This window comes from Colobus angolensis, unplaced genomic scaffold, assembly GCF_000951035.1.
Source record: "Colobus angolensis palliatus isolate OR3802 unplaced genomic scaffold, Cang.pa_1.0 Scaffold263, whole genome shotgun sequence".
Taxonomy (NCBI): Eukaryota; Metazoa; Chordata; class Mammalia; order Primates; family Cercopithecidae; genus Colobus; species Colobus angolensis.
In genome coordinates, this window is record NW_012115855.1 from 915,324 (window position 1) to 931,940 (window position 16,617).

At 34.9% G+C, this 16,617-nt stretch overlaps 1 protein-coding gene across 1 annotated transcript in view; it reads right to left on the reverse strand.

The window, feature by feature from the left end:
* Positions 1-1,549: 1,549 nt before the first annotated feature.
* TAB2 (TGF-beta activated kinase 1/MAP3K7 binding protein 2) overlaps positions 1,550-16,617 on the reverse strand; it is a 90,774-nt gene continuing 75,706 nt past the window's right edge. The window contains exons 6-9 of the mRNA XM_011947384.1: positions 15,082-15,242; positions 14,778-14,871; positions 13,661-13,741; positions 1,550-3,601 (exon numbers count right to left, since the gene is read on the reverse strand). Of these exons, the coding sequence (XP_011802774.1) occupies positions 3,459-3,601; positions 13,661-13,741; positions 14,778-14,871; positions 15,082-15,242 (479 nt within the window). The 3' untranslated portion in view covers positions 1,550-3,458. The remainder of the gene's footprint in view (positions 3,602-13,660; positions 13,742-14,777; positions 14,872-15,081; positions 15,243-16,617) is intronic.

The following is a 16,617-nucleotide window of genomic DNA, read 5'->3' on the forward strand; positions in this document are numbered from 1 at the left end:
GTTGTCTAATTGTATTTTCAGATGGAAGCAATACAAATTAAAATGCAGCTGAGCCATTTCAAGTAAAATGGATATAAAATTGAAGCACCAAAAAAGCTGAAGCCAAAAATATATTCATCTGCCATACAGGAATAGAAGTACTTTGTGATATTATATGGGAAGCTATGCTGATATCCAGCATATAGTTATTAAATCTGGAGCAGTCCCTGGTGCCACTACGTTATTTTCTAGGGCAATATGGCCAACTTCCATTACTCATGGGCTGAATATTTTATCTTTCTTTCTTTTTTTTTTTGAGACAGAGCTGTGCTCTGTTGCCCAGGCTGGAGTGCAGTGGTGCACTCTCGGCTCACTGCAACCTCTACCTCCTGGGTTCAAGCGATTCTTGTGGCTTAGCTTCCAGAGGATCTGGGACTACAGGCGTGTGCTGCCATGACTGGCTAATTTTTGTATTTTTAGTAGATGGGGTTTCCCCATGTTGGCCAGGCTGGTCTCAAACTCCTGGCCTCAAGCGATCCACCCACCTTGGCCTCCCACAGTGCTGGGATTACAGGTGTGAGCCACTTGTGCCCAGTCTGAATATTTTATCTCATACTGTTTACCTCTTAAACCTATCTGTGCTCACTAGAATTGCTTGTCAACATTACGTTGGGATACAGAATACTGGTGACACCTCAGCTAGTTCTGCTATTTATAGCTGCTTTAATTAAATAGGTTTAAAGCTAACAATGAGTTTTGGACTACCTGTGGAGCTGATTTTCTGCATGATTTCCCCAAGATAAAGTTAATTAATATTAGATCAAAGGCGACACAGGTTGGTCATTTAAACAAAAATTTTAAAACTAAAATTTCAAATTTTTTTCCCATAAATATCCGCAATGTAACACACATCTTTGTCTAAAGTATTAGTTGTCACAGGAGGCATTTGGCTGACATTTTGTTAATATAAAAATTTTCCTGAGAAGTCTAGTTTACATGAACTGCCAATTCCTCTACCCCCGAACCCCAAATGACCAACATGTCCAGTCCTCATATTCATTGACAAAGAGTACTTCCTTCCTATTAAGTTTAAAAGATCACTTAAAGGAAGACCTTTCTACAACTGCATCATGGCGAGATCAGCAAATGCTAGTTTGTTCTTTTCAGCCTGAGAAAAACACCTGAGTTTTTGTAATTTTTTGAAAACTGTAAATATAAAAGGTCTCTTCAAGAGAAGCACCACCATCCTCATGACCTGCATTATACATCAAGGGACAGAACTAATATTAACTAAGTGTTAACTTCAGGTTAAATGGTCCAATAAATCACACTTGTCTTTAACAATGGAGTAAGTTTTGAAAAATCCAAAGGAAATTAAAGGGAAAGCTATCACCAACTATGAAAAAAGAAGTCTAGGGAAACTGATAAAAATACTCCAAGAAATGCAGCTGAATGTCATAATATCACAAGGAGACTCTAGAGAAGAAGTTTTCTCTGATTTCCATTAATGTTTAAATGATCTGATCTATAAATTATCTCCTGTCCCAAAAACTGAAAACAAGTCACAAAATCCACATTAGAATATAAGTTTTTTAATTTTTATAAATAACTTATCTGTTACAAAGATAGTTTACCCAGCTAAATCACAAAACCATCAACTCAAGATATCCAAATTACATTTTATTAATAAAACAAGTAAAAACTGATTTATCAATCTTCACATAGAACTGCAGATGAAGCTGAAAAACAAGGCCTATTTTTAAAATAAAATGCATCAAACCTAAGGGCTTTGGGTCTACGGTTTAATTACCTAGGATTGTCTTATTTCTTCCCATATACACAATGCAAAGCCTGAAAGTTAAGGCTCTGACATTCATAGAGATCAACTTTAATAATCCCATTTAAAACACAGCCACTTGCAAACATTTACAGTGGGTGATAGTCTATATTATCTTCCATCCTTTGCTCTATTTCAGCACTTCCCTTAGCCCCATTCTAAGCACTCATATAATTTCATAATTCTGTCTTTTTAAATGCATACTGTTATTTTTTTCTTGATTTCATTTAGTTATATACATTCCTGATCATCTGAATATTTATTTTCCTTACAAAAATATATCATCAAAATAAAGAGATGCTTGAGGTTGCTTCAGTGTTCAAGTTTGCTTGTTTTTCTTTTTTTCCAGCTTTTCTTCAGTTGTCCTAAATATGGCTAGCCTTGTTTTATAAATACACATGGTACTGTCATCAAGTCAGGATTAGAAATGGACTGCCCCAACAGTAAAGCATTTAAACTTCTCTCCAAAAAAAGGGCTGTAGGTACTGCTGCTGTTGCTGGTTTTGAGACTGTACTTTCCCAATAACAATCGCTTGTGCAAGTTCTGTGGGACACCAAGCAGATGAAGTTTAACCTTGTTGTTCTGTCAGTGGGTTAAAAATATATTTTGTTTTAAGCTTCCCTGTGGAAGAAAAAACACTGTTGTGTCACCCACTGCTCAAGTCAGTATTTAATGTGACCTACAGACATCACTTCTGTAATATCATCTGCAATTCACTGTGCAGCATCTCCCTGTCTTCAAACAACATTGGAACTTATGAGGGCAAAGTACAGAATAAGTAGAGGAAAGTTATTCTGTGCATAGTTTCATCTCATTAATGCTTTTTTATTTTAAGGCATTGTTCCTCTCAGGTAAGGCGTAAAAAGGGACATGATCGTGCTTAATTACTAAAAGGAAAAAAGAAAATTAGTTAACAAAAGGCTATTACACTATACATATAGAAATATAAGAAAATAATCAAGAAGAAAAGAAATCACTTAAAGCAGACTCGAGAGATCTGTACAGTAGGAAAAGCTTTGGGGTATTTTCACTGCACATTTGTACAGACAATGCATGCTGCTTTCCTTTGCATCTTTAGCCCCTAGATGCTGGCTTCACAGAGTGGAGACGTGTTCAGGGAAGACAAAGACAAGGCCAAGAGTACCACAGATTTCTGAAGTTCTTCCCCTATCCAATGGCACTATGCGGCAGCAAACAGTTCTTAAATAGTTAAACCTTGTTCCTTTTCTTCATGTATGTAGTGTTTCACTGAAAGCTTTACAAATAAAACAAGCTATCATTCTATTCCTTCCTCCTGTCAAAATTCAGTAGTGACATGAGGGGAAAAAAGTATTGGGAACACCTAGGCGTTAACATATTGAGAATTATCCATAATGGGATACTGGTAACACTGTACACAGTTAGGCAGTGGGCAACCAAGTCTTTCAGCAGATTACTTTTCATGTGATGAATTTCAACTGCTCATGACATTATACTGAGGTATTATTAGCTCTGTGGACCGACATTTAACATTAGCACAACACCATCTTGTCACACCTTCAATTTGACAAAATCCTATGTAGCAGTGAAACTTTTTCCTGATGACAGACAAGTTTCTTGAAATTTAGATGTGGTTTTAGAGAAGATACAGGGCCATTTGGCTCAGAAATGCCTGGGCATCTCACACTGTTCACAGCGAATTAAGGCTGGATGGTTCAAAAAAGTACAGGCAGTACAATTCCACTGAGCTCCCTCATCATCTTCTGTGTCTTGAGTCTTTGGTGTTTTGATGATAGACCTTTGATCTGTAAGAAAGAAAAGAAATTATTTTATAAGAAATCACAAAGTCTAGAAAATTAGACAACTTTAAACACCATTTGTAGTGCACAGCCTGAGGCAGCTTGCTCCCTAAATGAGGCATCTAGCTGAAACTGACACACATGCTTGATCACTACCAACCCCTATCGAGTTGGCACTTCTCCCTCTGGGAAATACAACATGAACATGATGTAATCACCTCCATGTCTCCTTAAAGGAGAAAACAGCATCATTATCTCTAATTTATAGTCGAAGAAAGGGCATCTAATTGCAAAGATTCCCATAACACTACTCAAGATTGTAAAAAAAGGTGTCCTGCTGCAAAACAATACTGTCAGTGCACATAAGTCTCATTAGAGTTTCGTTTCCCACTGCAATAGTATTTATATTTGTTTTCTATCAGAAAGGGAAGTTTTTTTGTTAATTCATGCTCTCTATCTGCTAAAAATGTAAGCCTTGGATGACACAAATAAAATATAAACTAGTATCTAACGTCTTATCCACAGGCTCTGGAGAAGTAAATCTATATAAAAATTTTACCATACTTTATGTTTAAAAATCACATTTGGTATGGTAGAGTAGAAAGAACACTAGAATTGACAGTTGTGAGAATGGAGTTCTGTTCCAGGCTCTGCTACTAATTCCTGAATATTTTGCTCCGTGATCTCAGATAAATCATATACATTCTAAGTCTCTTTGTTTCTTACTTATAAAATAAAGGTCACTGGAACTCTAAGAGACCAATGTTCTAGAATGTTTATATGGCTAGTGGTATCTTAAATACAGAAAATAATTATATTCCTCAAAGATTGTCTCTAACAAGCGATCACATTTATAAAACTACTTTTAAAAATTTGGGTCCCACAATGAAATTAGAACAGTATTCCTACAAATTAATTTTGGGAGGTTTAAAGTAAAAGGAGTGTGCATTGTTGAATTTTTCTTGTCAAGGTTATTAATTCGAAGCATCAAACCTATGTTAAAACAATGTATATTAATATGCAAATTCTACTTACCCTACTGATATCTTTTCTATTTTAAAAGAGAGACATTGTAACAAGTAGATAAAAATATAGAAGTCAAATTTTATGATAAATTTTAAATAATTAAATGATACTTGGTACTCTGTATCCCTTTAGCAACACCTTTCTTATTCATTATATAGAAATTTTCTTGCTAAGTCCTCAACTTTAGGTGTTGGCTTTCCATTGTCATAATTTTTGCCACATGCATAACCAACTTGAATAGTATTTATACAGTATTTTCCACAAACTGAATAATTTTAAAACAAACATCGAATTAAGTCTTATCCTAAGTAAAAATATCTAAAAATATCAAGGATCTGACAATACCAGTTACTATGCCCTGAAACACATGAAAAGAAATACATTTTTAAAAACTTTGACTTTTTACCATGTAAAATCATTTCACATTCCACATCTGGGAAACATTTTACAGAATAATTGTTTTAATCTGGGGATCCATCCTACTTACTAGAATTTTGGTCTCAGGCATTAGAAAACACTTTCACCTAGCACGTTTTTAGTAAAACCTTGTTGATTCTGTTTAACCGCAAAGGTTAAAATTTCAGGAAGAGTGACCATAAAGAAGTACCTTTTTACACTTCAATGTATTATTAAATGCCAGCATATTTTTCATTATTTAAGTAATATCTAAGGCAATCAATAAGGGATCTATAAATTTTTTTTAAATGAAAAATCTCCAATGGTTTTCTTATAAACTCACTTGGTACTTAGAATTATGAATTTTTTTTAAAATTAGAGGTGTTTGGAAACTAAATCACCAAAAAATTGGAAAAAAAAGGAAATTAGATCACAAATAATGGTCTAAACACATTTAATTTTAGCTGTTAAAAAAATCTCTATATTGTGAAGCAGAACTGACTTCAAGGACTAAATAAATTCCTATTCATGAAGTTAATGTGTATTTTAGCCTTACTGCAAAAAATTACTGATTCCTTATTTCTCCCAAAACAGCCGGCATACAAACTTCTTTCATGTAAAAACTTTTAAGTAATGGATGTTTTTATTGGATCTTTCGTATTTATTATGGAAAATTTCAAACATATATAAAAATAGAGAGGATAGCAAAATGAACATGTACATGTACTCATCCTACTTCAACAACTGTCAAGACCAATTTTATTTCACTTATGTGAAATAACATTATTATTAATCTGAAGTAACAGATTATGTTGAAGCAAAACAGGAAACTTTTCGTACGAAAAAATTCTTATTTTTCAAAAAGAGTAGGAAGATTGTATTAAGGAAACTCACTCAGTGTCTGAAATACACATCTTGCATATTTTTTAAAGAGTTAGTGCTTATACCGCTGTCATCTCTATTGCTTTATTCAATTAACATCCAAATAGCATCTAGTCTCTGAACATTTGCTTACTGTGTTAAATGCCCTAATCTCACTCTGATCCTCTGTAATAACTGTTCATTGTATTCTAGCTAGATTTAAAAACATTTAAATAAAATACGAGGACAGAGCTATGCCTAATTATACATAAAAATGCAGGCGGCTGGGTGCGGTGGCTCAAGCCTGTGATCCCAGCACTTTGGGAGGCAGAGGCGGGTGGATCACCTGAGGTCAGGAGTTCGAGACCAGCTTAACCAACATGGAGAAACCCTGTCTCTACGAAAAATACAAAATTAGCTGGGCACGGTGGCGCATGCCTGTAGTCCCAGCTACTCAGGAGGCTGAGGCAGGAGAATGGCTTGAACCTGGGAGGCAGAGGTTGCAGTGAGCCGAGATCGTGCCATTGAACTCCAGCCTGGGCAACAAGAGCTGAAACTTTGTCTCAAAAAAATAAAAAATAAAACCAACAACAAAAAAATGAAGGAGTAGAGAGAGCACAATAAATGAGAATGTGAAAGGAGAATGTGAAAATTCTTGTAACAAACTGAAGACCAGTAATATACTAGTTCTTTCTTGTTCCCATTTCTTTTTCTTTTCCTGCAATAAAACTTTATTGACAAAAACAGATGGCAGGCTGGATTTGGTCCATGGGTCACTGTTTGCCAGCCGCTCGTCTAAAACCCATTTTAACATGGTACTCCTACCAGTATGTAAGCATGTGAACAACTGCCTGATTCGTAAAATGTTTTAATTTTGTTTTTCTCAACCTCTCCTTTTCCTCCCCTATGTAAGGCACTGAATTTCTCAATGACAGTAATCATACATTTTTTTTAGGGTGTCCTGTTCAGTTTCACAGGAAAAATGTACATTTTCCTATCCACAACATACTTTCCTATTCCTACAAACCATAATGTTTCTTATGAAGGAAGAAGTAACACAAATAATTTTTATCTCTGAAGACATTTGAAAATACAAACATATGTGGAACAAATTGTAAGTCTGGACTATTTGTTGCAGCACACTAGTGAGGATGATGTAACCCTATGAGTGCTGACCTGATTCACCACATGTCTGCTGACTTCCAGAATTTGTGTGAATGAAAACTGTTGTTTTGCTGTCTTTGTTTTGTCTCCCCCACAACTTTATTGATGTATAGTTGACAGTTAAAAACTGTAAGCTGTACAACTTGATGATTTCTGTATATACTGTGAAATACTTATTACAGTCAAGTTAATTAACATATTCAGCACCTCATATAGCTTATCTCCCTCCCACCCCACTGTGGTGAGAACACTTACGATCTCCTTTAGCAAACTTCAGTTATATAATAAACTACTGTTAACTAGTCACACTGTTGTACATGAGATCTTCAGAGTTTATTTATCTTATACAGTTGAAACTCTGTATCCCTTTGAACACAATCTTTCCATACCCTCTTCTCCCAGGCCTTGGTAACCACCGTTCTGTTCTCTGTTTCTAGGAGTTCGACATTTTTGAATTCTACATACAGGTGAGATCATGCAGCATGTGTCTCTCTCTGGCTTATGTCACTTAGCATGACATCCTCCAGGTTTACCCATGTTATCACAAATGAAAGGATTTCCTTCTTTCTTAAGGCTGAATAAATATTCTACTGTGTGTGTGTTATGTGTATACTGCTCACGTTTTCTTTATCCCTATATAGACATTTATGTTGTTTTCATATTTTGGCTATTGTGAATAATGCTGAAAGGAACATGAGTGCAGATATCTCTTTGAGATACTTATTGAATTTCCTTTGGATATATGCTCAGAAGTGGGATTGCCAGATTATAAAATTTTCAAGTTTTTGAACCTCCGTACTGTTTTTCATAATAGCTGTACCAACTTACATTCCCATGAAAGTGTACAAGGGTTCTCTTTTCTCTATGTCCTCATCAATGCTCGTAATCTTTCACCTTTCTCATAGTAACCATTCTGACAGGTTTGTAAGGTGGTATCCCATTGGGTTTTAATTTGCATTTCCCTGATGATTAGTGAGGTTGAGTACCTTTCAATATACCTGTTGGCTATCTGTATACTTTCTTTTGAGAAATGTCTATTCTGGTCCTTTGCCCATTTTAAAATCTGGTTATTGGTTTCTATTACTATTGATTTCCATGAGTTCCTGATACATTTTGAATATAAACCCTTTAGGAGTTACATAGTTTGTGAATATTTTCTCCCTTTCTGAAGGCTGTCTTTTCACTGCTGATTATTTCCTTTGCTGTGTAGATGCATTTTAGTTTAATGTAATCCCACTTGCCTATTTTTGCTTTTGTTGCCTGTGCTTTTCGTGTCATATCCAAAATATCACTGCCTAGACCAGGTCAAGAAGCTTTTCACCTATGTTTTCTTCTAGGAGTTTTATGGTTTCAGTTCTTATGTTTACATTTTTAATCCATTTTGAGTTTATTTTTGTATATGGTGTGAGGTAATGATTCAATTTCATTCACCTGCATGTGAATATCCATTTACTACTGAAGAGACTATCCTTTCCCCATTGTGTGTTCTTGACACCGTTGTCAAAGATAAGTTGACCGTAGATACATCAATTTATTTCTGGGCTCTCTATTCTGTTTCACTGGTCAATATGTCTGTTTTTATGTCAGTACCATATTGTTTTACTATAACTTTGTAATATTTTTAAAAATCAGGGAATGTGATGTCTCCAGCTCTGTTGTTCTTACTCAAGATTGCTTTGGCTATTCAGGGTTTTTTCTGGTTGTATATAATTTTAGGATTTTTTTCTGTTTCTGTCAAGACTGCCACTGGTATTTTGATAGGGATTACATTGAATCTGTAGACTACTTTGGGTAGTAAGGATGTTTTAAGAATATCAATTCTTCTAATCCATGAACACAGGCTATGTTTCTATTTATCTGTGTCTTTAATTTCCTTCATCAATGTTTTACAATTTTCAGTGTATTCCTAAGTACTCTTCTTCTTGCTATTGTGAATGGGATTATATTCTTGATCTCCTTTTTTTGATAGTTCCTTGTGTACAGAAACACAATTGACTTTTGTACATTGTTTTTGTGTCTTGCAATTTTACTAAATTCATTTATTACTTTTAAAAGTTTTTGGTTGAATCTTTACGGTTTTCAACATATATGATCATGTCACCTGCAAACAGAGATAATTTTACTTCCTCCTTTCTGATTTGGATACCTTTATTTTTCTTGTCTAATTGCTCTGGCTAGGTGATATGGTTTGGATGTTTGTCCTCTCCAAATCTCATATTGAAATGTAATCCCCAGTGTTAGAGGTAGGGTTTGGTGGGAGGTGTTTGGATTGTGGGGGTGGATCATTCATGAATACCTTGGTGCAGGTTTCTCAATGAGATACTGCTCTGAGTTCAAGCAATATCTGGCTGTTTAAACGGTGTGGCACCTCCCCCCATCTTGCTCACCATGTGACATGCCTCTGCTTGCTTGCTTCACCTTCTGCCATGAGTAAAAGTTCCCTGAGGCTTCTCCAGAAGCTGAGCAGATGTCGGTGACATGCTTCCTGTACAGAAAGCATGTGGATGTCCATGACATGCTTCTTGCAGAACTGTGAGCCAATTAAACCTTTGTTCTTTATAAATTACCAAGCCTCAGGTATTCCTTTACAGCAACACAAAAATGGATACTACATTAGAACTCCCTGTACTACACTGAAAATAAGCGGTAAGAATGGCACCCTTGCTTGTGCTAGATCTCAGGGGGAAAGCTTTTGGTTTTCTCCATTGTTATATTACCTATGGGGTTTTTATATATGGCCTTTATTCTGTTAAGTTCCTTCCATATATATATATATATGTTTTTATTAGACAAGAGTTTCGCTCCTGCTGCCCAGGCTGGAGTGCAATGGCGTGATTTTGGCTCACCACAACCTCTGCCTTCCAGATTCAAGCGATTCTCCTGCCTCAGCCTCCTGAGTAGCTGGGATTACAGGCATTGGCCGCCATGCCAGGCTAATTTTGTATTTTTAGTAAAGATGGGGTTTCTCCATGTTGGTCAGGCTGGTCCCAAACTCCTGACCTCAGGTGATCCACCTGCCTCGGCCTCCCAAGGTGCTGGGATTACAGGCGTGAGCCACTGTGCCCGGCCTGAGAGTTTTAATTATGAACAATTGCTGAACCTTTTCAAATGCTTTTTATACATCTATTAAGATGACTACATGGTTATTCCTTTCATTTTACTTCAATGTGTGTGCTGTATCACATTAATTCATTTGTGTATGCCAAACCATCCTTAAGTCCCAGGGATAAACCCTCCACTTGGTCATGGTGTATGGTCCTTTTAATGTGCTGAGTTTGGTTTGCCAGTATTTTACTGAGGATTTTTTGTGTCTATGTTCACCAGGAATATTGGTCTGTAGTTTTCTTTAGTTGCAGTGTCTTTTGTCTGGTTTTGGTACCAGGGTGAGGCTGGTCTCAGAATGAGTTTGGAAGTGGTCCATCTTCTCATTTTTGGGAGAGCTTAAGAAGGGTTAATTCTTGTTTGAGTGTTGAGAGAATTCACTCATAAAGCCATCTGGTTCTGGACGTCTCTTTGTTAGGAGTTTTTTTTTTTTTTTTTTTTTTTTAAATTTCTAAATCCATGCTGGGTGTTTGTTGGGAGATTTTTGATTACTGATTCAATCTCATTTGTTATTGGCCTATTCAGGCTAATTCTTCTTGATTCAGCTTTAATAGGTGTTATGTTTCTAGGAACGTATCTTTTTTCTAGGTTATCTAGTCTGTTGGCATAAAATTGTTCCTAATATTCCCTTATGATCCTTTTATTTCTGAGGCATCTGTTGTCTTCATTTTCAGTTCTGATTTTGTCTTCTTTTTCTCTCAATTTATCTAGCTAAGGGTTTGTCAATCTTGTTGATTTAAAAAATCACCTCTTAGTTTTACTGACTTTTTTCTGTGTTTTTAAATCCTCTATTTTTTGCTGTAATCCTTATTATTTTCTTCATTATGCTAACATTAGGCTTAGCTTGTTGTTTCATTTTTGTCCGAAGATACTGTTAAGACTCCCTTTTGATTTCCTTCTTGACTCAGTGATTATTCAAGAGTGTGTTTAAGTTTCCACAAATTTTCTGGTTTTCTTGCTGTTACTAATTTCTAGTTTAATTCCACTGTGGTTAGAAAAAAATACCTGGAATGATTTGTATCTTCTTAGGTTTGTTTAGACTCGTTTTGTGAACTAACGTATGATCTATCCTACAGAATGTTCTGTGTGTGCCTGGGAAGAATGTATATTTTTTTTGCTGTTGGCAGAGAGTTCTGTGTTTGCTATATCCACTTGGTTTAGCATTTTGCTCAAACCAGCTGTTTATTTGGTTTCTGTCTGGATATTCTATAATATTGTAAGGGGGGTACTGAAGTCTCCTACTATTGCTGTCAATTTCTGTCTTCAGATCTGTCAATATCTGCTTTACATATTAATGTAGTCTGATGTGGGGTGTGTCTATATTTATAATTTTTATATTTTCCTGTTAAATTGATCCTTTTACCATTATATAATAATCCTTGTCTCAACAGTTTGGCTTAAAAATCTATTGTTTCTGATATAATTATAGCCACTTTTGATTTCTTTGAGCTATTGTTTATATATAAAATATTTTTCCATCCCGTCACTTTCTGCCTGTGTGTGTCTTTTAATATAAAATGAGTCTCTTGTAGATAGTGTATTATTGGATCCTGTTTTTATTTTTCTTATTTCATTTTAAACAAAAAGTTTATTTAAACAAGAAGCTTGACTTGAAGGGAAAACTTTCTAGGATTCTTTCTTTTTTCCAGAGTAATTTATCCCTACTTAAAGACGGATTGCCTTACATGTAACAGCTACATACACAAAAGTTATAAAACTGTCCTTGGTTTTACAATGATAAATGAAAAACATTAAAATCCTCCAATTGAACAATGTATATGAGAATTTTTTTTTTTTTGTTAAAACAGTAAGAGCAAAATAACTTAATGGAATATAAAGATAGGAGCTGAATGAACATGCCACTAATGGAGAAAGGGGGTATTTTCACAGAATCAGTATTTTTTTCCCATTCTGTCTCCACTTGATGTCAATCAAAACACACCATTGGCTGTTTGGTTTGAAGAAAAAAGCAATATGCTTGTGCACATATATCAGTTATGTCATGGATAACAAAGGAATGTGGAAGAGGGAAAAAAAGAATAGAGTAAACTATACTCTAGCAGTCAGAATGTGGTGGAACCAAACTGCAGTTTTCTAATTGAGAATGTAATAATCTTGGTCTTTAAAGAAGAGCGTTCTGGAGTAAAGAAGTAGGTTCCCTTTTCAGTAGACACCTCCCGTCTGTTGTTGAAACACATCAATTGTCTTCACCTTCCATTTCCAGCTGTGCAGGTGTGTCTGTTCCACTGATTGGTTGGTCATCAAATCGGAATCTGATCTGCTTCATTGACAATCCCTGTCGTTCACAATAGGCTTTCATTAGTTTACTAATTGGTGTATGCCTCTTAATCTTAAACAGCACCACAGAATTATCCTGTCCCGCCACCTTCAAATTAATATGGTCCTTGTTCTCAGTCTTGATTCCTTCTGTGGACTTTTCGTCAGTCATGGCGAACACCGGAGTCTCCTCAGCTGCTGCTTCACAAAAGAGATGGCAAGTCCGCAACTAACGAGCACACAAGCAGCAGCAGAAGCAGCAGTTCATACAAACTCCTTGTGAGTGGTGAGTTTAATCCATTTACAGTTAATTACTGATAAGTGAGGACTTACTATTGCCAGTTTGTTGCTTCCTGTCTATTTGACAACTGTTTTGCTCCTCTTTTCCTCTTATTGTCTTCCTTTGTTATTTGATGACATTTAATTGTCATTTACTTTGATTATATTTGGTTATACTCTTCTATTTTAAGTTGATAACAACTTCAATTGCATACAAAAATACTATTGTATCTTTACAACCTCCACCCTCCCACACTTACGTGCTCTTGCAGTTTGCTTCTTTTAATATTATATATCCATTAACAAATTTTTACTTTTTAATTAGAGTTGAAAGTAAATTATATACTACAGTTAAGTGTTAATCTATATATATGTCTATATCTTTACCTTCAGCAGTGATATTTATGACCTGTTTCCATTTCTATGCACATTTTAATGCCTGGATCAAAACACACAGATATACTTTGACATGTCTTAGTTTGGTGTGCATATATTCTGAGAATATCAATGATGTAAAATGATAGAAGGTAAAAAAACTATTCATCTGGAATTTAGGGTATTTTGATTACTTAAAGTTATATATAAATTAAACTGAATATTCATGGGGGGAACAAAAACTTCCCTAAGGTATCTTCCTTATCATTTGTCTAAAGTTTTAAATGATACAAATTTTTGTACTTAGTAATTTTTTTTAACCAAGACTTGCTATTATTGGTTGGGAGTGTATAGTGCTTCCTAAGCTCGTGCATATTACTCTTAAAAAGCTAAGAAGATTACATCTTTGCATCCTCCCCAACCCCAAGCATGTAAATGAAAATAAACAAACATCTTCTTAATGAATTCATTTAAGAATGCCAGAGTTTGAAGCAATTCTAGAGAGGAACGTTGCTGAACAGGAAAATTTTTCTAAAATTTTGCTTTTCAAAAGTAACAGTTTTCACATTTAATGGATACACTAACCTTTGGGTTTTGGTGGCACAGGACCTACAAATCCAATATTGTCATAAAAGTTATGAATAGCGCTGGGATTAAAATGTGGTCCTGAAATATATAAAAAGTAAATATATCAATGCTTATAGTTCAAAAACAACTTTACCTTTTAAAACAAGTATTTCTTTCTAAAAAAAAAAATCACGCTATAAGAAATGCTTTTCATTTATTTTGCTCCTCTAATCTCCAAATATATGTAAGATTTCAAAACATATTTCAAATATATTATCTTAGGTATAACGTAGTACTCATAAACATGGGTAAGTGGTAAATTGTGAAAGAAGTCAAAGTAATGCTGGTAAGACATTGACAGAAGTAGAAGTAGACCCCTGTTCTATGTGGCAAGTTAAAATAACTTAAAATTTCACAATTTAAAATGTAATTTTAAATGATCAAATACGGACTAAACAGCTTTACCTCAAGTAAATATAAAAACCTTGCACTAATGTAATAGAATGGTTAACATTTTCACAAAAAGAGTAAGTTCAAGGATTGTAGTTTCTAGAACAGCACGAACTTTTTCTCTCCAGAGTTAAATTATGGTATTTTTCTATGAATATTTAAAGATAAACAGCTTAATCAAAATTTAAAAATAATAAAAATAAAAATAATCATCTTCCAGTTTTAAAGATTCTGGAACACAGTCCCAAATGTATTAAAGACTTCTCTTTCGGTTAGATTCCTTCCCTTTCCTGTCTTTTCCATTTTATATCTTTTTATTATTTATCCAACTTCAGAATTAGGTTTAAGTGATAACATTTCCTTTTAGTTCTCTATGGAACTGAATTAAATTGTAAACATTACTTACTATAAATCATTGCTTGTCATTAACAGCTCAAGTATAAAAAACTATCATTGTCTAAAGAGTGTATAAACCTTATTTTTATTATCTTCTCTATTTTATCAGTTAAGATAGTGCCATTGAGATGGGGGTGACTTTTTAAATATATTCTTAAAACTGTATCTGGTTCTAACGCCACATGTTCTGAGGCAGTGAGATTATGATTGATAAATCTGTTTTTAGCCACAGGAAAACTGCTGGTGAATTAATACGATGAATTTCAGCTACGTATACACTGAACCTTACCTCGGGCTTGAAAAAGATCAATTTCTTTGGTTAGGCAGTCAATGTCAATCTGGAGTTGTCTATTACAACTTCTCAACTGCTGCATTTCTTCGAGCTGAAAAATAATTCTATGTAAGTAAGATTTGCACTGAATTCTTAGTCATTAGTTAATAAAGAATGGAGTTTGGCAGGGGAAAGTTAGGACAGAAAAACAAGTAAGAGTTAAGAACATCTGAAGAAAACTAGATCGAGATATTACACTTATGTTAGATGGCCTACTCTCACGTTCAAGCAGAGAGATCACAACAGTTACATAAAGACTTACGGAAGGTATTTGGGATATAGAATTTGATCTTTTCAGGCGCCTTCGAGTTAGATTATTTTCCATTTCATTAACCTCAGATTTTAATTTATCCAGCTTTTTCTTTTGAATCTCAAGTTCTCTTTGAAGTCGTTCCATTCTGGCCTTCTGGTGTACCAACAGAGCTGCAATACATATCGGTAAACATGAGGACCTACCCACTTTAATCAATTAACCTTTAAGCAGACTTGGAAAAACAAAATAAACAAGAATTTGTCAAAAATCCCAAAGCTACATTAAAACAAAATATTGTACGTTTAGGCATTTAAAATTTCAAGTTTTTTTTTTTTTTTGACACAGAGTTTCACTCTTGTTGCCCAGGCTGGAGTGCAATGGCGCAATCTCGGTTCATTGCAACCTCTGCCTCATGGGTTCAAGCAATTCTCCTGCCTCAGCCTCCCAAGTATCTGGAATTATGGGCAACTGCCACCACACCGCACTAATTTTGTATTTTTAATAGAGATGAGGTTTCACCATGTTGGTCAGGCTGGTCTCGAACTCCTGACCCCAGGTGATCCGCCCGCCTTGACCTCCCAAAGTGCTGGGATTACAGGCTTGTGCCACGGTGCCTGGCCAAATTTCAAAAGTTTTTATTTAAAAACTGTTTATTTAAATAAATGCTACTTTTAAAATGTTTTTTAGGATTTGGAGAAATTCACTTTATGAATGAAGACAGCATTTTTAGGCTACAACTTCTCTAAAGGTTTTAGTATTTTTAATTAACCTACTTACTGTATCTAATTCACATCTACCTTCGGAAAGGACAAGCTCTCTTACTTCAGAGTGTCATGTTTGGTCTATGAATGAAGCATTCTAATATGAAAATGTTATAGATATTTTAGAAGGGAATGTAGAATAGGTTGAATCCATTTTGATGTATGCAACAAATAAAACAGGAAGATTGATTTTACTCCACATGAATGTTAACATTAAATTATCCCAATTGCCACTTATATTTTTGTATATTCAGATTATATTCTGTGAAAATATTTTCCAAGATCTTTAAGGAAACAAAATAAGCAATCAATCCCGCAGCATGAATGAACTACTTGGGAAACCATAATAAACTACAAATACTGGTATATGTTTTTGTGATCTATCCCTGGACATGAATCTCATCCTTTAGGATACTGGACTGGAAGTGAAGATACTGGAATCTACTTTTTATAAAGAAACAACATGGGATGATTCTATTTTGAGAAAAAAAGAAAGGCAGATTTGGAAAAGCACTTTAAACAACCTCTAGAAATAAAAGTCATTGAAATGAAAAAGCCAGACAGATTACATACAAAGACAGATGGTGACCTGCCAGATACACCTAAGAATATTACCCAGAATGCACAGATAATGTGACAGAAAACATGAGAGAAGAGTTGAAAGGTCTCACATACATCTAAGAAAAAAATTCCAGGCTGGGCGTGGTGGCTCACACCTGTAATCCCAGCACTTTGGGGAGGCTGAGGAGGGTGGCTCACTTGAGGTTAGGAGATCGAGACCAGA